Raw genomic sequence first — 22,054 nt, 5'->3', positions numbered from 1 at the left:
AACTAATTCTTTCATATAACTTCAACGTTTAACAGAAAAACAAAACAAAGCAAACAGAAAAACTCTAAAACAACACGTATTACAATATAATGCAGTAAACAGAGGCGTCATGTACATTAACACACTTCAAGCCCTTAGAGATGCACAGATATAAATAATTATTACAAATATTTTTAGATATTTATAGATATATTTTCATTTTCGATTTTACACTGAATGTGTAAATATTATTACAAATATTTTTAGATATTTATAGATTATATTTTCATTATTATTATTATTTTTTTTAAATCGAAAACTTCGAGTGACGCTTGAAAGCGCGTATTTTGGTGTATTGCGCTTACGTCATGACGTTTTATGTTTCCGACGCTGTGATTGGCTGCGCGACGAGAAAGGCGGAAGTTTCCGAACGTGATACTTCCTTGACAACGGTACAGGCGGCGTAACGACGCGCGCTAAGCGGTTACAATTTAGATAAATAAAGCACATGTTTTAACTAAATAATGCACATAAATAGGTTTATACCTAGCTAGTTAATATTAGTTCTCCTGCAGCGCGCGCACATGACTTTATCCGGTTAAACTACTGGATAAATCAGATGTTTTCTGTCTTATAATAATCAGGTGTGGGCTAAGATGCCGACCCGTCGTGTCGTCGTGCAGCTCGTCGTGGCCTTTGCTGTGATTGTGCCACATGCCCGAGGCTTTACAAACCAGCCGCCGACGGATCTGAGTGATTCTGCTTTTACAGATGGTGTGAATTCAACAGCAGACTTTACAGTGGATGTAAATGCAACCGAATCTCCGGATATCATCAAGCAGGAGCTCGGACCCAGAGCCAGTGCTGATGGTCCAGTCGCCTCCACAGTCCAAAGCCCAGTCACTGAGCCTGCACCAGGTTCTGATGGTACCGAGTCTTTGTTCAGATCACTTCTACACACCTCTGATCTGAGGGAGCTGAAAGCCTAGAAAACAAAACCAGGATTATCTCAAAGTTCTGACTCTTAAATCTCAAACCTTTAACTTTTTATCTCAAATTCCTGATTTACTTCCTTATTTTTCAACCTGTTATGCCAAAAGTTGAACTTATGTTGAAATCATAATTTTTTACAATCTCAAAATAGTGACTTTATCTCAGTTTAATGTATTATCCCACTGATCTCCAAATGTTTATCTCAAAATTGTGATTTATTATCTCAGAATTGTGATTTTATATTAAAATCTTGATTTTTTTTACCTAAAAAATCTGATTTGTTTTCTTATTTTTTTAACTTCTTATATCAAAATTTTGACTCATGATCTTGAAATCCTGATTTCTATCTCAAAATCATGACGTATTATCTAAAGTTTTGACTTCTTATCTCAAAATTCTTACTGATCGCACAATCCTGAGGTATTTTCTTTCTTTTTTATCTCATCGAAATTTTACCTTTTTATCTCAGAATAACTTTTGCTGTCAAAATGTTGAGTGATGATACTGAGATGAACATTTTGACTTTTCAAACATCTTGTTCCTCTTTACAATCCTTTACAGTGATCTTGTTTAGAAGTTAACGTTTCATGCGTATTTAACAAAGAAAGCACTCATGAGAACCTGAAATTAAGTCGTGTGAATAGTTACATACGAGTGATGGAACTATTTTTGATTTTGATTTTTAACTATTTTTGATTTTTTGATTTGAATTTTTTGATTGAGATCTTTTGATTCAGCACACCCAAATGACTCACCCAAATGACTCACCCAAATGACTCACCCAAATGACTCACCCAAATGACTTTTTCTACGTATTTTGACCATATTTTGATTGTTTTTCACCCAAACTATGGTTGAAATTGTTCGATGTGATCTTACGCTACGTTCTAATTAACAGAATAACATTACAATCCAATCGATTTACATCAGCAAGATGTTATTAATGTGCATTGAAATAGATAGTAAGCATCAGTGCGTTAATGTTATTGTGCTGCTGTGTCTGTGATTCATTTAGAAGCCGTATTTAGAGGCATTTAAATGCAGAGTTGAGTATTGCCACACCAGCGAGATAAATTTGTGACTAAACGCAGGGAGAAATGAATTGACGTTCTACTATCAGCCGAGGTGTGTATTAGAGAAGGTGAGTCTCGACACTGTGCTGGACTGCAGCTCATCCTCACACTGCTGTTTCACACTGTTGTTTGTTGTTCTTCAGGTTGCATCTGCAACGTCACTCCTGATTTCTGCGATATCGGCTGCTGCTGTGATGTTGCGGACTGCGGCATCGCTGATCTGAGTTCTGTGTTCAATAACTGTAGGCAAGAAACGAGGTGAGTTTATATTCCATTTTCTTGAATATCACTAAATATATATTTATATATATACACACATACATATAGCCTAACTTTCATCACAGTTTACGATATTATCATGTAATGGAAATAGAACGGAAAAGTAACCAAGACTTTAATGTCGTCACTTACCCTGACACGCCCATTGCTTTGGAATAAGGTAAATCTGATTTTATCAGACCACAGGACCTTTTTCCATTGCTCCACAGTCCAGTCTTTATGCTCCCTAGCAAATTGAAGTCATTTTTTCCAATTAGTCTCACTAACAAATGGCTTTCTTGTGGCCACACAGCTGTTTAGTCCAAATCCTGTAAGTTCTCATCACATTGTGCGTGTGGAAATGCTCTTACTTTCACTATTAAACATAACCTTGAGTTCTCCTGTTGATTTTTTTACGATGTGACATCACCAAGCGTTTTAAAGATCTCCGATCACGATCATTCAAGATTTTCCGACTGCATTTCTGCTGTAAAGTTGACGGTTCAGCGCTATCCCTTCCAGGCTTTAATAATGCACTGGACATTTCATAACCCAGTTCCAGTGATTTCAGCAATCTCCTTAGTTGTTTTCTTTGCTTGATGCAGACCAACAATTTTCCCCTTCAGCAACATCTTTTCAACGACCATGCGATACGTAATCTGCCGTGGTTGTTTAAGAAATGAGAAGCTACACACTGCATCAGTTAAGGTTAAAAGAATTGTTGCCAGCTGAAACATATTAATCACTGCAGTAATGATCCGATCATAGGCTCTTAAGTATTTGCTTATTTAAACCCAAACAGCAACCTTTTTTTGGCCAGGTAGTGTGTATATACATATATATATATATTTAACAGATATCTATCTAACTTTCGCTAACAAATTTCTAAATTAAAAAAGGAGACGAAGAAGCAAAGAATATGTTTTAAGCTTTTTTCGTTGTTGTTTTCATACAGTCAACTGGACGTTGTGCTCCAGTTCCTTCAGTGTGTAACTCAGAATCAATGTTTTTGATTTGTGAATGTGAAATTTAGCAACGAACAGAATTAAGTTTAGCAAGTTTGACCCTCACAGAAAGAGCAATTGATGCTGATGTCCTTTTTATACCTAGCCAGGAAGTTCAGGAAGTTCGTTACAACAATGTTAACTACAAGACAGACATATTTTTTTGCTTTGTTTGTAACTTTTATTAATCTTTAGTTTGGCAAACGGCTTCATGGGATCACCTTTACCAAAAGTTGCCTTCAACTTCAGCTGTCAGAAAGTACTTTAGTAGACAGTGAGCTTTACTCCTACCTGAGCACGTCCTCCTGAGTGTATCAGAGCAACTTTAAGCCATATCGTGTGTGGAATATCCTGATATATCATAGGAAACTTCTTATTGGTCCTTGCCCACAATGTGTGTATGGTGTTGTGTCTCGTCTGGTTTAAGGGCTGGAGTGTGCATCGAGAGCTGGCTGATGTTCCGAGCCAATGTGGACCCTCAGCTGGTGACGGACACGGGTTCTCTGTTCTGCATTCAGAGAGGGAACGGTAACGCTCGTCTTCTCTCACTCCGTCTCTCTACGTCTCCACTCCTCTCTCAGCCTCATGTAAACACATATGTGATGCAGTATGTTAATGAGCCGTGTAACCAATCCCTACACGTTTTTACACTGGGCTGCTGTGTATGCTGTTATAATATGCAAATGAGCCTTTAACCAAACGCTAAGTTTCATTTGTTTTCACTTATATGTATTTATAAAAGTTGCTGAGATAATTAGCATTATACAATATGCAAATATAGAAAAGATTGAATATAAATATAGTATACAATATACAATACGCAAATATAGAAAGTTGTATAAAATATAATTATACATATATATTATATATAATATATAAGTATACAATGTACACTATGTAAACTATACTATACACAATGTGTACCATATACAACGTGCAATATATAAAGTACACAATATGTAATGTATACAATATGCAATATGTAAATTATACGATACTCAATATGTAAAGTACACAATATTTAATGTATACAATACGCACTAAGTATACAATATACAATGCACAGTACTTGTTTTCACTCATATGCAAATGAGCCTCTAATCAATCCCAGAATGTTTGTGCACTGAAACATACAGTACTGTGCAAAATTCTAAAATGGATTTTTTATATAAATTTTGTCGTCGATGTTTATTTGAAGTCTTTAGCATTAGTGTGTCAGCAGAAAAGAACAAAGTTTAGCTTTCCAAATGTTCAATTTGTAAACACATTTAATGTTAATGAGAAATGTCTATATGTGGTTAAAGCGAGTGAGATATTCAGTAATTGAGCACTTTTCAGATAAACACATAATGCATAAAGGAGGCTGTTCTGGTATACAATTTTGCAATATGCAAATGAGCCCTTTAGCCGATCTGTAAATGTTGCATTGATGCATATATCTATATAAATATAAATATCATCTTTTGTGTTTTATTTTTTTTTTTAGATTCAGACAGCACAGCACAGACTGCACCTGCTGCCTCCGAAGGGCCGTTCTCCATCTTTTCTCCTCACTTCTCACTAGCAGAGATCCACAGCACTCAGAACCCGAGCATTTATAAGGTTTGATAATCATGGTGTACTCAAAAGCACAAATTCAGAAGTTACATTTAACATGAGAAGTGGTTAATGATGTAGGAACACTGTTGCTAGTCTCTTCGACTCTTCGCCATGTCCAGCTACATGAGATACGTAGCACGAAGCCATTAAGTCTTTAATGCACGCAGTGTGATGATGAAAACAAGACAGAATTATCACCATTTTGCTCAGATGTGTTGGTTAATTACTAAGGAAAGTCAGCCACAATAAACGTCCTCCTCAGCGATATGAGTTCGTATTCCTTCACTGTGCTCCTGGCTCTTTGTCACAATATGTTCATCTTCTGTGAAATGATTGAGCATCACCTTCATATTCTCTCTGTGGCAGGTTGATGATGTCATTCTGACATACTACAACACCACATCCATAGTGAGCGTGCTCAGACAGCCGTCATCGGGCGTGGCGTCCTCCTCCTGTGTCGAGCGCAATCCTGCGAGTACGGTTCCGTCGAATTTTATCCTCTAATTACAAGCACGGCAATTAAAAATTTTGATTTTTTTAAAAATGATCTGATTCTTTTTCAGGGTTTCTGCGTTCTGGCTCTTTGTCTTGTTCCCGAGTTGTGAGTGCTCAGTCATGTAGAAGAGACAGCAGTCTGAGTTTTAGCTCCTATTTCACAGGTTTCAGTCTCCTACGGGTAAGTGTTTGGAAGTGAGCTGTCAGTTAACCTTGATCCCAAATAGTAGAAGTTACAGTGGAATCATTCACTAATATCTATTGTATAACATATTGCCTGGAAATTGATATTAGCTCTAATGTCAGATCTCAAATTTTACAGGTTCCACGTCCCTCAGAAATGGACATTTCAAAGATTATGGTAATTTATAGCAGCTAAAACTAAATATTTATTCAAATTTATTCAATAAAATAATTTATTCATACCAATGCAAACATTATTATTGTACTGATAACCAAACATATCAGACTAAACAATCTGTTCATCCCACAACTTTAGATTCCCATTATTCCACTTGTCAACCCGCCCGAACTCAGTGAGCACAATGGTTCCTGTATGAACGTGGTGACAAAGGTCAGTGTGAGGATTTTCACCAAAATAGTACAACTAGCTAGGGGGTTTCAAGGATCTATGTTACAGGAACACTGAGTAATCATCATAAGAGAAGAAGGTACTGCTGATGGACATTGCATAGCTCTTAACAACGAGGTCGGTTGATAAATAATGAAGATTGGATACAGTAGATGCTATCTAGCCAGAGAACTGTCAGAACTTATAAGAAAATGGTTTAAGAAGCTGCTACTTCCTCTCTGTTGTGACTTTGGTACTCTGTTAGCATGTCCCAAAGCTAACACGCTTTCCTGTCCATCTCAGGTGGAATATGTGATTACGTATACCAACGCAGGAGAAATTACAGCAGCGATGGTAAAAGTCAGTGTTACAAATGCTACTTTCGGCATGCAGATACTGCAACAACACGCTGTGCAATATCAGGTTTGGATGCTTTCAGTGTTTTTCTTTATTTCTGTGTATAGTAAAATTTAGTAACTGACAGTAGAGTGCAATAACAGTAACAGCAGAGTACATTACACTGACAGTAGAGTAACAGTAAAAGCAGTGTATAGAAAAAGTAGAGTCTGGAAACAGTAATAGTAAAGTATAGCAACAACAGAGAATAAACAGTACAACAGTGTAGTATAGTAACAGTGTAGTATAGTAACAGTAATGGCAGGGTATAGCAACAGTAGCGTGTGGTAACTGTCGCATATAGTAACAATAGTGTATAGTAACAGTAACAGCAGAGTAGAGGATCAAACAAAAGAGTAACTTTAGAATATAGCAACAGTAGATTTTGGAAACAGTAATTTGTACAGTACCAATAGAGTATAGTAACAGTAACAGTAGAGTACCAAGCAACAGAGTAACAGTAGAATATAGCAACACTACAGTAGAGTATAGCAACAGTAATAGTATAGTAATAATAGAGTGCAGTAACAGTAGAGTACAAAACAATAGAGTATAGTAACAGTAACAGCAGGGTATAGCAGTAGTAGCATGTAGTAACAGTAGAAAACTAACAATACCAAACAACAGAGTATGACTAGAGTATAGTAACAGCAATAGTATAGTGTAGTAACAATAGAACAAAGTAACAGTAACTGTAGAGTATAGCAACATCGGAGCATGGAAGCAGTAGTGGTAGAGTGTTGAAATGGCAACAGTAGAGTATAGCAACAGTAACAAAAGAGTACAGTAACCACAGAATATGGTAACAATATAGAAACCAAAGAGTAGAGTACCAGAAAATCGAGTAACAGTAGAGTATAGCAACAGTACAGAAGAGTATAGCAACAGTAGAGTTTGGCAACAGTAATAGTACAGTAACAATAGAGTATAGTAACAGTAATAGTAGAGTACCAAGCAACAGAGTAACAGTAGAGTATAGCAACACTACAGTAGAGTATAGCAACAGTAATAGTATAGTAATAATAGAGTGTAGTAACAGTAGAGTACAAAACAATAGAATATAGTAACAGTAACAGCAGGGTATAGCAGCAGTAGCATGTGGTAACAGTAGAAAACTAACAATACCAAACAGTAGAGTACAAGTAGAATATAGTGACTATAGAGTTTGGAAACAGCAATAGTATAGTGTAGTAACAATAGAACAGAGTAACAGTAACTGCAGAGTATAGCAACATTGGTGCATGGAAACAGTAGAGTATAGCAACAGTAACAGCAGAGTATAGTAACCACAGAATATGGTAACACTATAGAAACCAAAGAGTAGAGTACCAGACAATAGAGTAACAGTAGAATATAGCAACACTACAGAAGAGTATAGCAACAGTAGTAGTATAGTAACAATAGAGTGTAGTAACTGTAGTGTACCAAACAATAGAGTATAGTAACAGTAACAGCAGGGTGTAGCAGCAGTAGCATGTGGTAACAGTAGAAAACTAACAATACCAAACAAAAGAGTACCACTAGAGTAAAGTAACTGTAGAGTTTGGAAACAGCAATAGTATAGTGTAGTAACAATAGAACAGAGTAACAGTAACTGCAGAGTATAGCAACATTGGTGCATGGAAACAGTAGTGGTAGAGTGTTGAAATGGCGACAGTAGAGTATAGCAACAGTAACAGCAGAGTATAGTAACCACAGAATATGGTAACAGTATAGAAACCAAAGAGTAGAGTATCAGACAATCGAGTAACAGTAGAATACAGCAACACTACAGAAGAGTATAGCAACAGTAGAGTTTGGCAACAGTAAAAGTACAGTAATAGTACAGTAACAATAGAGTATAGTAAGAGCAAAAGTGGAGTACCAAGCAATAGAGTAACAGTAGAGTATAGCAACACTACAGTAGAGTATAGCAACAGTAGTAGTATAGTAACAATAGAGTGTAGTAACAGTAGTGTACCAAACAATAGAATGTAGTAACAGTAACAGCAGGGTATAGCAACAGTATTGTGTGGCAACAGTAGGATATAGTAACAATAGAGTACTGTCACAGTAACAGTAGAGTACCAAACAACAGAGTACCACTAGAGTATATTAACTGTAGAGTTTGGAAACAGCAATAGAATAGTGTAGTAACAGTAACAGCAGAGTATAGCAACATTGGTGCATGGAAACAGTAGTGGTAGAGTGTTGAAATGGCAACAGTAGAGTATAGCAACAGTAACAGCAGAGTATAGTAACCACAGAATATGGTAACAATATAAAAACCAAAGAGTAGAGTACCAAACAATAGAGTAACAGTAGAGTATAGCAACATTACAGTAGAGTATAGCAACAGTACTAGTATAGTAACAATAGAGTGTAGTAACAGTAGAGAATCAAACAATAGAATATAGTAACAGTAGGGTATAGTAGCAGCAGTGTGTGGTAACAGTAGAATATAGTAACAACAGAGAATAGTAACATTAACAGTAGAGTATCAAACAATAGAGTACCAGTAGAGTATAGTAACAGTAACAGCAGGGTATAGCAACAGTAGTGTGCGGCAACAGTAGAATATAGTAACAACAGAGAATAGTAACATTAACAATAGAGTAACAGTACAGTACCAAACAATAGAGTATAGTAACAGTAACAGCAGAGTATAGCAACAGTAATAGTATAGTAACAATAGAGTGTAGTAACAGTAATAGCAGAGTATAGCAACAGTAGTGTGTGGCAACAGTAGAATATAGTAACAATACAGTAACAGAAGAGTACCAAACAATAGAGTAACAGTAGGGTATAGTAACAGTAATAGTATAGTAACAATAGAGTGTAGTAACAGTAACAGTAGAGTATAGTAACAGTAAAGTATAACAGTAATAGTATAGTAACAATAGAGTGTAGTAACATTAATAGTAGAGTATAGTAACAGTAAAGTATAACAGTAGAGTATAGTAACAGTAAAGTATAACAGTAATAGTGGAGTATCATAACCATAGAGTATAGTAACAGTACAGTAGAGTCACTGTAGCAGTAGAGTATAACCTGGGTATTACTAATATGTAATTTGTTAATAATAGTAATAAGTAACCTTTATTAATGAATGAACTGGGTTACAGTTGGCCACGCCCTCATCACCTCCTCCTAAATTGCCATTGGTTGGCTTGGAGGTTGGGACTCCAGTGATTGGCTGGTTTGGTGGACAAGCTGGACCTGTATCCTTTCACAATTTTCCTTTTGCAGAATAATGAAGAGATTGAGTAGACATGTGCTCTTATGAAACGTTTTATTATAATTTACAGTATTATAACTTATAAAAATGACTTGTTTTTCAGAACAAATTTACACTCGCAGTAAAGTGCTGACCCAACTGTAACATCCTATGCAGCTTCTACAGCACATTATTATTAATAACTTCTCTTCTTAGACAAAGAATAAAATATTATCAGATTAAGCTTTAATTCTTTATACAGTAAACAAATGGAATTTAGGGGCGGCGCCGATGGACCTGCCAATCTTTACGCATTTTGTATAAGAGCGCAGCTACAAGTGATCACTCCAAAAGAGTGATTTTTTTTCCCCTTCAAATCTCAAACACTTTACAAATATTTTAATGGTAATGATAATTAGAATGTGATTGAAAAAGTGTTCATCTTAACTAAAACAGATGAGTGGCTGTCGCACAAGCACCTGGTGGTTACCGTACAACCCAGTATATACGTGCACTCCAGTTTCTGCCATAGACAATTGAAATGTGAAAATGTACTGCGTATTTATTCTCCCCTGTCAGTGAGACATTATTCCACTTTGGGGTTGGCAGGTCTGCACTGATATTTTACATGCCTTGAATATGGCAGTATAATTAATGCTCAGCATGTGTTGTGTGATTGGCTTTGCACTTTGACTGAGTCTAAGCTGACGATGCCAGGACTTTCCCTGGGAGGAGAATGCTCTACTGACCTCACCAACCGGGCACCCATCCTGTTCACACATAACACCATCACCGGCTGCACCTTCAGGTATTTACTGTTATTAACTATGAAAAAACACCATTCTGTGTATTCAGCACTGGAAAATATGTAAACAAAATGGCCTCTGTGAAGTCTGATCATTCAAACAAATGAGCAGTTATGTCCATTTCCTGAGTATCATCACTGAGATGAAGATATATTGCTTTTTTAGGTCAATGTTGCATGAATGTGCCTCACTGAGAGCTCAGATTTACAGCATCCTCCGCGGGAAAATGACCCCCGACACAGTCGCCATGACAGCGGGGTCACAGCCACAACAGAGCAGGGTCGTCGTGCAGGAATGTCCAGAACCTGCTCCGGTAATTCCGCTAAACTAACACTGATAACTGTTTTAATTTCATCAGTGACGAACAATATTGTGATTATTGTCACGTTCTCTTTCCATTCATCTTTTAGGAATTAAAATGTTGGACAGCTTAAAAGTTTTACGTCTGACTGTTACAAAGCGCTGACACTGGAGACTCCTTACATAACTGTTCAATAAATGTCTCCTTACAGAAAACTTCATATCAACGATTAAACACGTTTAAATTCTGTTTGTGTGGAGCGTCCGCTGTACAAGTCCCTGTGTATGAGCTGTTGCTATAGAAACACTATAGAAACGATTCAGAATAATCTCATTAATATAAACCTGTTTTTTATTTCTTAAAGCTCTGCACTGCTGTCAGAGCGGCTGCTCTAGGAAATGCATCAACACCTTCCAGCCAATCAGAATAGCGAATTCAGCTTCTGCTACAGCTTTAGAACAATGCACTTGATAATATTAAACCTTGTGAGAACATTTGGTTTGCCGACACTCGTCTACAGAATATTGGGAACATCATTACATCATCAGTAGAATTTAAAAACAATAAAACGACTGATTTCTTAGGATATATATTTTTTCCCCTTTAAACGTGACCCATGTGTTTGTATGTATGTAGAGTTTTCTTGTTCCTGCACTCTACAGGGCGAGGTGTGTGAGACAGGTTGTCTGGTGCCTGTCTCTCTGTCAGTGAGGTTCCTCTGGGCTCAGACAGGATTGTTGGCTCTGCCTCAGAATCACATCCTGGGTGTCAAATACATCTTCAGCTGTCAGATCCTGAAGGTGAGATGTGTCTTCTGTCTTAACACTTGTCACGTTGAGAGATCTTGTTACTACACTGGAATTGGGTGTACAGGAAAACACGTGGAGATTTCCGTTCTGTCTGCATACTGTGTGTGTGTGTGTGTGTGTGTGTAAAACCTGTTATAATTCCAAACATGCCACATTTCTTGTTCCAGTGTCCCATCGTTTCTCCTCTTCCTCTGACCACTGAGGTGATCTTCTCTGACACCACCGTTTACCCACAACCCCCCCGGGGCAAACCCCAGCCTGAGCGGAAGTTTCCATTCGGGTTCTTCACCAGGGGGGCAGAAGAACTAGACAGGGTGTAGGGCATGATAAAGTGACCGAGAATTACCATTAATTCTTACTGCTAATTACATTTGAACAATAAAGTCAATTTTTTTATTACTTATTTCAGGTTTTATTTTACCTTATTATTTTAATTTTATTTTTATTATTATTTTATTTGATCATTTTTTAGGTAATTTTTGAAAAATTGATATTTTTTCTACCTCATTGTAAACATGTATATAGATTTTTTTTTTTTTTTTAAGATAATTTATTTCCATTTTACAAAATACAGACTTGTTTCCTAACACACAGTGTTAAGTGAAGTCCTTTACTGTAACAGTCTTTAGCAGCTGCTTATGGTTCTCAGTCCTGCGTGGTGACGTGTGTCGACTGTGTGATTGGTCAGTTTGTGTCTCTACGTCCGTGTCCTCTTGCTTGATGTTTTGCGCTCCGTCTTGCTGACGTAATTGAGCAAGTGGATGATGGCGGCTGGAGTGACGCCCGGCAGACGAGTCGCTGCTCCCAACTGAAAACACACACACACACACACACACTTTTCTATCAGAATTACCACTACGAAGACAAAATAAGAGCTGATAAATTCTAACATTTCAACGTAAGGCTTCAGGAAAGGCCATGATATCTGTTCATTAACATGCTCTGAAATCAGAAGTATTCACACTGTTAAACTTGTTCTACACCAGTGTCGGTAATTATTATCGTGAACATTTTTAAATGTGTGTACACTCACAGTGTCAGGCCGCGCTCGATCCAATACCTCTCGCACCTCGTCAGAGAGAGACACAGGAAGTGAGAGGTAGTCGATGTCCGGAGGCAGCGTGAGACTCTCCTCCTCCTGTATCCTCTCCATCTCTCTCTTCTGATTCTCACAGTGAGGACGGTACACAGCTACATGGGGAAAAGCAAATCATAGGCCTGTATATATATATATATGTATATACATACTGCCTTCCATAACTGTTCACCCCCCTTCAGCTTTTCCATATTTGTTGTGTTACAACCTGGAACTGAAATGGACTTAATTAAGATTATAGCTAATGAATCTATAGTCCATAATACTGAAGTGCACTGTGGAAAAAATATATATCAATACTGTGGAAAAAGAACTAAACATTTAAGCACAAAGCCCTATGTTTGTCAGAAAACCAACACTGATCATCACCCAGAGAACAGCATCCCCACTGCGAAGCATGGTGGTGGCAGCATCATGTTCAGTATTACTATATATATAATATAGAGGAATGAATGTTTTTAATAGTACTTAAACAATATAAATATTACGTTTCACTTTTTATGCCACGGACACAATCTCAGATCTAAATCTTTACCTTTAACCTCATTAAAACAATAAATATAATTACAAATCCTCCTTATTGTCAGTCAAAAGAAGAGGAAGTGAAGACTGCAAGTACCACATATTTATTACATACACATTAAGGAGACCTGGTGTACCACTTCCTGCTGGTCCGAATTCACCATTTTCAAGACCTAACCTCTGGTTTGTGTGTTTATACTGTTGCTCTTTAGAATATTCAACAAAACAGCATTTGATGAAAACATGCACTGATTCACATTTTCGGTGTTTTGATAAAATACTCACCTTCGATTTTAATCCGCTGGGAAAATTCTAGATATGGTGCAAAAATTTCAGGGAAGATGGAGGCCAACATTTCAAACGAGACCTCTTTATGCTGGAGCATCTCTTCTCCGCTGGAAAACACACAGTTATAATGATGATTCTTCCATCAGAGCCATAAAACATGTTATTCATTAGATCGACTTGTGGTTATCTCGATAGTGGTTTCTGTAAATCTGTTTAAAAACAGCATGGATGGCTGAAAGTTTTTTTTAACCGCAATTACCTGATGAGCGTGCTTTTCACCTCACTGATCCCGGCGTCTCGAAGTTTCTCTCTCCAGCGCGGAGAGGAGAGTGTGACGGACTGCAGGGCGACGAGAGCTTCACTCAGCCCACGACTCACTCGCAAAGCCTCGCTGTAGCGCCGTGACGACACACACCCCAGCTCTTCAAAGCCTGACAGAAACCACACCACACAGTTATTGCACAGAATTCACGGCTTTAAAATGTTCTTTAAGGTCATATTGAATTTTAGTCCATTTTTCTGTGACTAAATTGGTATATATTGGTATATTGGAGATTGAGAGTTCAAATCCCGACCAGGCCATGACCCTGCGTGTGAGCGTCAATCACAGTGACACTAGCCAATTGTGGGCATCTGTGTGCTCATGTATGCGGAAGAGGGCAGATGGCGCTCTCCTTTGAGTGCCCTGTAACGCAGCATGAGCAGTCACATTAATGAACTCAAAACATTCTCAATTTACCGTGACAGAAAGCGAGGGAGATCACCAGCCAAAATATTACTAATACGAGTTGGGGGAAGGGGGCGGAGCTTCCAGGGATCAGTTAATACTGATACATATGCAACTGTCAATACTTTAAATTCATATCTTGATTAGCTCATCTGTCGGTTTCATAGAGGGATAAAGATGGCACCTCTTTCTGTGTATTTTTGAGAGATAATTCATATCAGTGTACTCTGATTTTAAAAGGCTTGCATTTGAGCTATAAAATCCACTAATTTGAAGAAATTACGCTGTATATTTTGTGACCTGTAAGGTTAAATCATGCTAAAACAGTTTACTTAATTTGTGCTCTATTTATGGCACTGAGTACAATAAGCTATAGAGTTTAATTTCTCACAAGGAGAATCTGCAGAAACAATAACTCATAAAGACACAAACACCACACAAAGAAACAAATGAACTTAATTCACATAATAAAAAAATGAAAATACACCATTTTAGACTACATTAGTATTGTTACATCAGAGATGCTGATGAAATAAACTCAGTAAACACACAGTACCTCTGAGTGTGAGGCGCAGGTCTGCGTTATCGGGCCGGAGTGAAGTCCTGAACTCAGCACGGCTTGTGAACATGCGGTACGGTTCGGTAACTCCACGACTCACCAGATCATCAATCATCACACCGATGTAGCTCTCAGTACGGGACAGAGACAGAGGAGGGAGAGAGAGGGCGGTCCTTCCAGCATTAACACCCGCCCACAAACCCTGAAATGAGACAAACAGCACAATGCATGAACAGGTAAGTACAACCTAAAACATATAATAACATGAACAACACAGAGCTGCTGAATACTGGATTCTCTTCTGTAGGAGGTGCTGTGATTTGTACCTGTGCTGTAGGAGGTGCTGTGATTTGTACCTGTGCTGTAGGAGATGCTGTGATTTGTACCTGTGCTGTAGCAGGTGCTGTGATTTGTACCTGTGATGTAGGAGGTGCTGTGATTTGTACCTGTGATGTAGGAGATGCTGTGATTTGTACCTGTGATGTAGGAGGTGCTGTGATTTGTACCTGTGATGTAGGAGGTGCTGTGATTTGTACCTGTGCTGTAGCAGGTGCTGTGATTTGTACCTGTGCTGTAGGAGGTGCTGTGATTTGTACCTGTGCTGTAGGAGGTGCTGTGATTTGTACCTGTGCTGTAGCAGGTGCTGTGATTTGTACCTGTGATGTAGGAGGTGCTGTATTTTGTACTTGTGCTGTAGGAGATGTTGTGATTTGTACCTGTGCTGTAGCAGGTGCTGTGATTTGTACCTGTGATGTAGGAGGTGCTGTGATTTGTACCTGTGCTGTAGGAGGTGCTGTGATTTGTACCTGTGCTGTAGGAGGTGCTGTGATTTGTACCTGTGATGTAGGAGGTGCTGTGATTTGTACCTGTGATGTAGGAGGTGCTGTGATTTGTACCTGTGCTGTAGGAGGTGCTGTGATTTGTACCTGTGATGTAGGAGGTGCTGTGATTTGTACCTGTGATGTAGGAGGTGCTGTGATTTGTACCTGTGCTGTAGCAGGTGCTGTGATTTGTACCTGTGATGTAGGAGATGCTGTGATTTGTACCTGTGCTGTAGGAGGTGCTGTGATTTGTACCTGTGATGTAGGAGGTGCTGTGATTTGTACCTGTGCTGTAGCAGGTGCTGTGATTTGTACCTGTGCTGTAGCAGGTGCTGTGATTTGTACCTGTGATGTAGGAGGTGCTGTGATTTGTACCTGTGCTGTAGCAGGTGCTGTGATTTGTACCTGTGATGTAGGAGATGCTGTGATTTGTACCTGTGCTGTAGCAGGTGCTGTGATTTGTACCTGTGATGTAGGAGGTGCTGTGATATGTACCTGTGCTGTAGGAGGTGCTGTGATATGTACCTGTGCTGTAGGAGGTGCTGTGATTTGTACCTGTGCTGTAGGAGGTGCTGTGATTTGTACCTGTGATGTAGGAGGTGCTGTGATTTGTACCTGTGATGTAGGAGGTGCTGTATTTTGTACTTGTGCTGTAGGAGATGTTGTGATTTGTACCTGTGCTGTAGGAGGTGCTGTGATTTGTACACATGCTGTAGGAGGTGCTGTGATTTGTACCTGTGATGTAGGAGGTGCTGTGATTTGTACCTGTGCTGTAGGAGGTGCTGTGATTTGTACCTGTGCTGTAGGAGGTGCTGTGATTTGTACCTGTGATGTAGGAGGTGCTGTGATTTGTACCTGTGCTGTAGGAGGTGCTGTGATTTGTACCTGTGATGTAGGAGGTGCTGTGATTTGTACCTGTGATGTAGGAGGTGCTGTGATTTGTACCTGTGCTGTAGGAGGTGCTGTGATTTGTACCTGTGATGTAGGAGGTGCTGTATTTTGTACTTGTGCTGTAGGAGATGTTGTGATTTGTACCTGTGCTGTAGGAGGTGCTGTGATTTGTACACATGCTGTAGGAGGTGCTGTGATTTGTACCTGTGATGTAGGAGGTGCTGTGATTTGTACCTGTGATGTAGGAGGTGCTGTGATTTGTACCTGTGCTGTAGGAGATGTTGTGATTTGTACCTGTGCTGTAGGAGGTGCTGTGATTTGTACACATGCTGTAGGAGGTGCTGTGATTTGTACCTGTGATGTAGGAGGTGCTGTGATTTGTACCTGTGATGTAGGAGGTGCTGTGATTTGTACCTGTGCTGTAGCAGGTGCTGTGATTTGTACCTGTGATGTAGGAGGTGCTGTATTTTGTACTTGTGCTGTAGGAGATGTTGTGATTTGTACCTGTGCTGTAGCAGGTGCTGTGATTTGTACCTGTGATGTAGGAGGTGCTGTGATTTGTACCTGTGATGTAGGAGGTGCTGTGATTTGTACCTGTGCTGTAGGAGGCGCTGTGATTTGTACCTGTGCTGTAGGAGGTGCTGTGATTTGTACCTGTGATGTAGGAGGTGCTGTATTCTGTACCTGTGCTGTAGGAGGTGCTGTGATTTGTACCTGTGATGTAGGAGGTGCTGTGATTTGTACACATGCTGTAGGAGGTGCTGTGATTTGTACCTGTGCTGTAGCAGGTGCTGTGATTTGTACCTGTGATGTAGGAGGTGCTGTGATTTGTACCTGTGCTGTAGGAGGTGCTGTGATATGTACCTGTGCTGTAGGAGGTGCTGTGATTTGTACCTGTGCTGTAGGAGGTGCTGTGATTTGTACCTGTGATGTAGGAGGTGCTGTGATTTGTACCTGTGATGTAGGAGGTGCTGTATTTTGTACTTGTGCTGTAGGAGATGTTGTGATTTGTACCTGTGCTGTAGGAGGTGCTGTGATTTGTACACATGCTGTAGGAGGTGCTGTGATTTGTACCTGTGATGTAGGAGGTGCTGTGATTTGTACACATGCTGTAGGAGGTGCTGTGATTTGTACCTGTGCTGTAGCAGGTGCTGTGATTTGTACCTGTGATGTAGGAGGTGCTGTGATTTGTACCTGTGCTGTAGGAGGTGCTGTGATATGTACCTGTGCTGTAGGAGGTGCTGTGATTTGTACCTGTGCTGTAGGAGGTGCTGTGATTTGTACCTGTGCTGTAGGAGGTGCTGTGATTTGTACCTGTGATGTAGGAGGTGCTGTATTTTGTACTTGTGCTGTAGGAGATGTTGTGATTTGTACCTGTGCTGTAGGAGGTGCTGTGATTTGTACACATGCTGTAGGAGGTGCTGTGATTTGTACCTGTGATGTAGGAGGTGCTGTGATTTGTACCTGTGATGTAGGAGGTGCTGTGATTTGTACCTGTGCTGTAGGACGTGCTGTATTCTGTACCTGTGCTGTAGGAGGTGCTGTGATTTGTACCTGTGCTGTAGGAGGTGCTGTATTCTGTACCTGTGCTGTAGGAGGTGCTGTGATTTGTACCTGTGATGTAGGAGGTGCTGTATTCTGTACCTGTGCTGTAGGAGGTGCTGTGATTTGTACCTGTGCTGTAGGAGGTGCTGTGATTTGTACACATGCTGTAGGAGGTGCTGTGATTTGTACCTGTGCTGTAGCAGGTGCTGTGATTTGTACCTGTGATGTAGGAGATGCTGTGATTTGTACCTGTGATGTAGGAGGTGCTGTGATTTGTACCTGTGATGTAGGAGGTGCTGTGATTTGTACCTGTGCTGTAGGAGGTGCTGTGATTTGTACACATGCTGTAGGAGGTGCTGTGATTTGTACACATGCTGTAGGAGGTGCTGTGATTTGTACCTGTGCTGCTGCTTCCTCGTATCCTGTTGTCCCATTAATCTGTCCTGCCAGGAAAAGCCCCTGAACGCACTTCACCTGCAGCCACGGGAAGAGCTGCATTGGGCAAACAAAGTCATACTGCACCCCGTAACCTACACAAGTAGGTACAAATGCATCACGCTGTGGTCAGAATGCCTCCGTATACCGGAGTAAATAGTGTCATCATCAACAGGACGTGTCCCAATCCACAACATATACACTATATAGGCCGTGAAATCTGTAACCAGCAGTTTTCTGTGACTTCATAAGTGCACTAGATCATCTCCACTCTAATAAAGAGATCTTTAAGGTGTACCTGGTGTTCTAATCTCCACCCGGTGCAGGGCAGGAATTTCTCGGAGGAGACGGAGCTGCAGCTCAGGGGGCATCGTCATGGACAACCCCTGAGGGTACACGAGGTCAGAGGTCAAGCCCTCCGGCTCCAACCACACCTGATGCTGTCGCCCTGGGAAACGCAGAACCCGGGACTCGATGGAAGGACAGTACCTGAGGGAAAGAAATGAGCTGTTTACTTAACATTAAACAAAATCTTCCTGAATGGAAGGTATCAGACATCTGTTATGAGATTCCACCATCCAACCGTCGTTCCATAACATTGAGTGTAACTATAAAAGGATAAAAGTATTTTAATAAATACTATAAATGTAACTTTAATAAAGATATTTTAATCAATTGAAAATTGTAATAGTCGACAGACTGAAGAAAATGCTTGGGGACATGCTATTACACGTAACTCTGGTTCATCACACCATGCTGTCACTCAGTATTTAACTACAACGCAGTAGTACTACATTCTGAACTTTAAACGAAATAGAAAACAACTGATAGTGTTGTGTTTTTTTTGCCTGCACTGAGTACCTGGGTCCTTTGGTGTCCTGCTGTATGTGTGAGTTCATATGCAGGCTCTCACGCACCACTTCTTCTACCCCTGGTGTCGTGTAGGTCAGGTGACACGGGAGCTGATCCTCAGGCTACCAATCAAACACAGTAATGATGAAGAAAGCAGGAAGCACAGGGTACAATCATAAAATGGTCAATATGATCTTGTAGTAGTAGCCAAGCCAAGCAGACTAGATTTGAGGAATAATCTCAAATCTGTTTCGGATATGATCATCTTTAGTTTACTGTTACTGATGTATGCAAAACTACAAGTAGCTCATATTCAGAATCTTCACCTTGCAGTGCGTGTGTTTGTTAATGAAGCTAAACGGAGTTGGCTGTGGGTCAGGAAGGTGAAGCTCAGCGAGGGAGAAGTCGATTGTGTCTTTAATGAGCCGCGGTGGCGTCCCGGTCCTCAGCCGGCCGAGTTTTAACCCGAGCACTTCTCTCAGACTGTGAGAGAGACCAGCGCAGGAGGGGGGTTCGCCCATCCTCCCTCCTGGAGAGGTGGTCCGGCCCATGAAGAGGGAGCCGGAAAGGAAAGTGCCGGTGGTGATGACGACGGATCTGGCGAGTATTTCCCCAGCGCCATCAGCTGAGAGAAATACAGAGAGAATGCGGACGTGAATGGTGGTATGCATTAAGTGGAATGGGAAAAAAAAAAAAAAACAGGATCGTTCCTTACCCATACGAACTCCAGTCACTCTGTGCTTTCCTGGTTTTTCTGGGTCAGCAGCAGAGATGATCAGATCCTCCACAGATCCCTTGATCACAGTCAGTCTGGGCGTATTCAGCAACTGCGACTGAGAAAAGATAACAGAAATAAATTACTTTAATAATAAATTTAAAAAAATGGCCCAGGATACACTCCTCAACAGTAATAACAGTAATTCATCATTCATTCATCTTCAGCAGCCACGCTGTCTGAGAGGCAATGTAGGGCTGAAAATGTACTTGTAAAACTCTTTTACTCGCTGGTCAGAAATACAGAAGAAGAAGTTAAACAAACTTTTATCAGGTGCAAAAAAAAAAAAAAATCACTCAAGCACTAAGAACACAGAGCCAATGCTAAATAAATGATTAGATATTTTTATATATAACTAGTATAAAACATTATGAGGGTTGCATCTCTGGGATTTTAGTCCGAACCTATCAAAAAACGAATCACATCCAAATAGTACTTAATCTCTCAGTCTCAGTTCAACTCGGCATTGAGTGATGTAGGAACATAGAGACAAAGGGAAATACGAAAACAAGCCCAGGACACGTCCCTGAGGCATCCCGACAGATCACTGAACTCAGGCTGAGCACAGGTGACGAGCGCTACCTGTACGAACTCCCTGTAGCGTCCCCGATCCAGCTGTGCCCTCGGGCCCCACACTGCGGGTCCCTTACTGCGATTGAGGATGGAGAAGTGAACACCGGCGTAGTCTCCTGCTCTACCCATCAGGCCATCCAGAGCATCCACCTCCTTCACCAGCTGACCTTTTCCTACTCCTCCCAGCGAGGGGTTGCAGGACAGCGCCCCTGGGAGAAAAACACCGCACCGCTCGAAAACGTCTCAATAATCGCCTATCGTGGTTTACAGTATTAATGTATTTAGAAACCTTATGTGATAGCGATACTGAATTTTCTCATGCAAACCACAGCGCTGTTGAATTCTGGATTCTGATTGGCCAGAAGGTATGACAGCACCACACACATTATTTCTTACATATCGTATAACTGATTATCAGCACATACATGCATACTGACAAACGGCCCGTATGCCTTGTCATGACCTACCGATCGTTTCGATCTTCTGCGTAATGAGCAGTGTTTCGGCTCCGATCCTGGTTGCCGCAGCAGCCGCCTCCGTTCCAGCATGGCCGCCACCGACCACGATGACGTCATACTTCTGCTGAGCGACGTCACTGGCTCTCTGAGAGCGATAACTGGACAGGAAATGATGTCGGAAGAGCAGCCTCCGTAGTTGCAGCATGGGAAATTGATATTAAAGTATCATCATACAGAAAAAAAAAGCAAAGAGCTAAAGAAAGAAGGAAAGAATGAAAGAAAGACAGTTTAGGGCTGCGCGATATGACAATATATCGATATTGTGATACATGACGTCACGATACAAGTTTTAATTGCGTCACTGCTGTTTTCTAGCATTGTGTTAACAAACAAAGGTATCATAATATTCATTGTAGATTGTTAAAATGTCTTCAAATATCTTTTTTTTTTTTGCCAATATTTTGTTACACCTTATGAAAGGTCATTTTCTCGCTTATTTAATCCCAGAGTGTGACATGTAGTCTGTTTTTATTCATTTTACTTCACCAAATCTGACACAATGACCACTTTCACCACAGGAAACGTGTAAATTTCTCTAACAGATTTCAGCTAACATGTCCTTTACCTCAGCAAGACTGTTTCGTGTATTTAAACTGATAATCGTCTCATGTTTGACATCTTCTCTCGATGATTCTCGACGAGTGCGTCCCAAATGGCTCCAAATTTGACGTTTCGTACACTAAATAGGGTTTATAAGCCCATTAGTTTCCGACCCTTCTGTAGTGTGCTTTGTAGGAAGAACAGCGCCGTTTGGGACACAGCCGTTCTACCGGCGCGTGCAGTAGGCCGCCATTACTGTGAGCCGATAACCGTAATAACGGCTGTAGGCGCGACTCAAAAAGGGAAACATTCAAGTTTAGCGGCAGTTATACAGTTATACTCATGTGTTATGTATTAGTATTCTTCATTGTTCATGTTAAAAAAAAGACACTATCTTCTCTGAATACACTCACAAACACACCAATTCACAAG

The 22,054-nt window shown here is 40.2% G+C and overlaps 2 protein-coding genes across 2 annotated transcripts; one reads left to right on the top strand and one right to left on the bottom strand.

Annotated features, from left to right (window-relative positions):
• Positions 1-363: 363 nt before the first annotated feature.
• Positions 364-12,051, top strand: LOC113547508 (tectonic-3). Its single transcript, XM_026947881.3, has 15 exons — positions 364-431; positions 624-906; positions 2,189-2,303; positions 3,735-3,835; positions 4,794-4,909; positions 5,273-5,381; positions 5,470-5,582; positions 5,724-5,762; positions 5,901-5,975; positions 6,276-6,395; positions 9,473-9,568; positions 10,269-10,372; positions 10,536-10,683; positions 11,334-11,471; positions 11,648-12,051. The coding sequence occupies exons 2-15, from the start codon at positions 636-638 to the stop codon at positions 11,798-11,800; spliced, it is 1,698 nt and encodes a 565-aa protein (XP_026803682.3). The 5' UTR covers positions 364-431; positions 624-635; the 3' UTR covers positions 11,801-12,051.
• mto1 (mitochondrial tRNA translation optimization 1) lies at positions 12,027-21,930 on the bottom strand. Its single transcript, XM_026947847.3, has 13 exons — positions 21,648-21,930; positions 21,032-21,275; positions 20,574-20,773; positions 19,932-20,049; positions 19,543-19,841; positions 19,226-19,338; positions 18,663-18,853; positions 18,329-18,459; positions 14,670-14,874; positions 13,646-13,817; positions 13,384-13,493; positions 12,514-12,671; positions 12,027-12,288 (listed from the first exon to the last, which is right to left on the bottom strand). The coding sequence occupies exons 2-13, from the start codon at positions 21,225-21,227 to the stop codon at positions 12,178-12,180; spliced, it is 2,004 nt and encodes a 667-aa protein (XP_026803648.3). The 5' UTR covers positions 21,228-21,275; positions 21,648-21,930; the 3' UTR covers positions 12,027-12,177.
• Between the last annotated feature and the right edge of the window lie 124 nt (positions 21,931-22,054).

This window comes from Pangasianodon hypophthalmus, chromosome 12, assembly GCF_027358585.1.
Source record: "Pangasianodon hypophthalmus isolate fPanHyp1 chromosome 12, fPanHyp1.pri, whole genome shotgun sequence".
In the NCBI taxonomy this organism is placed as follows: Eukaryota; Metazoa; Chordata; class Actinopteri; order Siluriformes; family Pangasiidae; genus Pangasianodon; species Pangasianodon hypophthalmus.
The sequence above is the reverse complement of the archived record's forward strand: the minus strand, read 5'-3'. Positions and strand labels throughout refer to the sequence as shown.

Excerpts from the sequence above, each read along its gene's own strand:
- LOC113547508 (XM_026947881.3), top strand. The coding sequence starts at position 636 with ATGCCGACCCGTCGTGTCGTCGTGCAGCTCGTCGTGGCCTTTGCTGTG. Across the intron at positions 3,836-4,793 it reads CTGCATTCAGAGAGGGAACG|ATTCAGACAGCACAGCACAG; the intron begins GTAACGCTCGTC and ends TTTTTTTTTTAG. Across the intron at positions 6,396-9,472 it reads AACACGCTGTGCAATATCAG|TTGGCCACGCCCTCATCACC; the intron begins GTTTGGATGCTT and ends ACTGGGTTACAG.
- mto1 (XM_026947847.3), bottom strand. The coding sequence starts at position 21,227 with ATGCTGCAACTACGGAGGCTGCTCTTCCGACATCATTTCCTGTCCAGT. Across the intron at positions 13,818-14,669 it reads CCTGCGCCTCACACTCAGAG|GCTTTGAAGAGCTGGGGTGT; the intron begins GTACTGTGTGTT and ends GGTTTCTGTCAG. Across the intron at positions 12,672-13,383 it reads CCAGCGGATTAAAATCGAAG|CTGTGTACCGTCCTCACTGT; the intron begins GTGAGTATTTTA and ends TTCCCCATGTAG.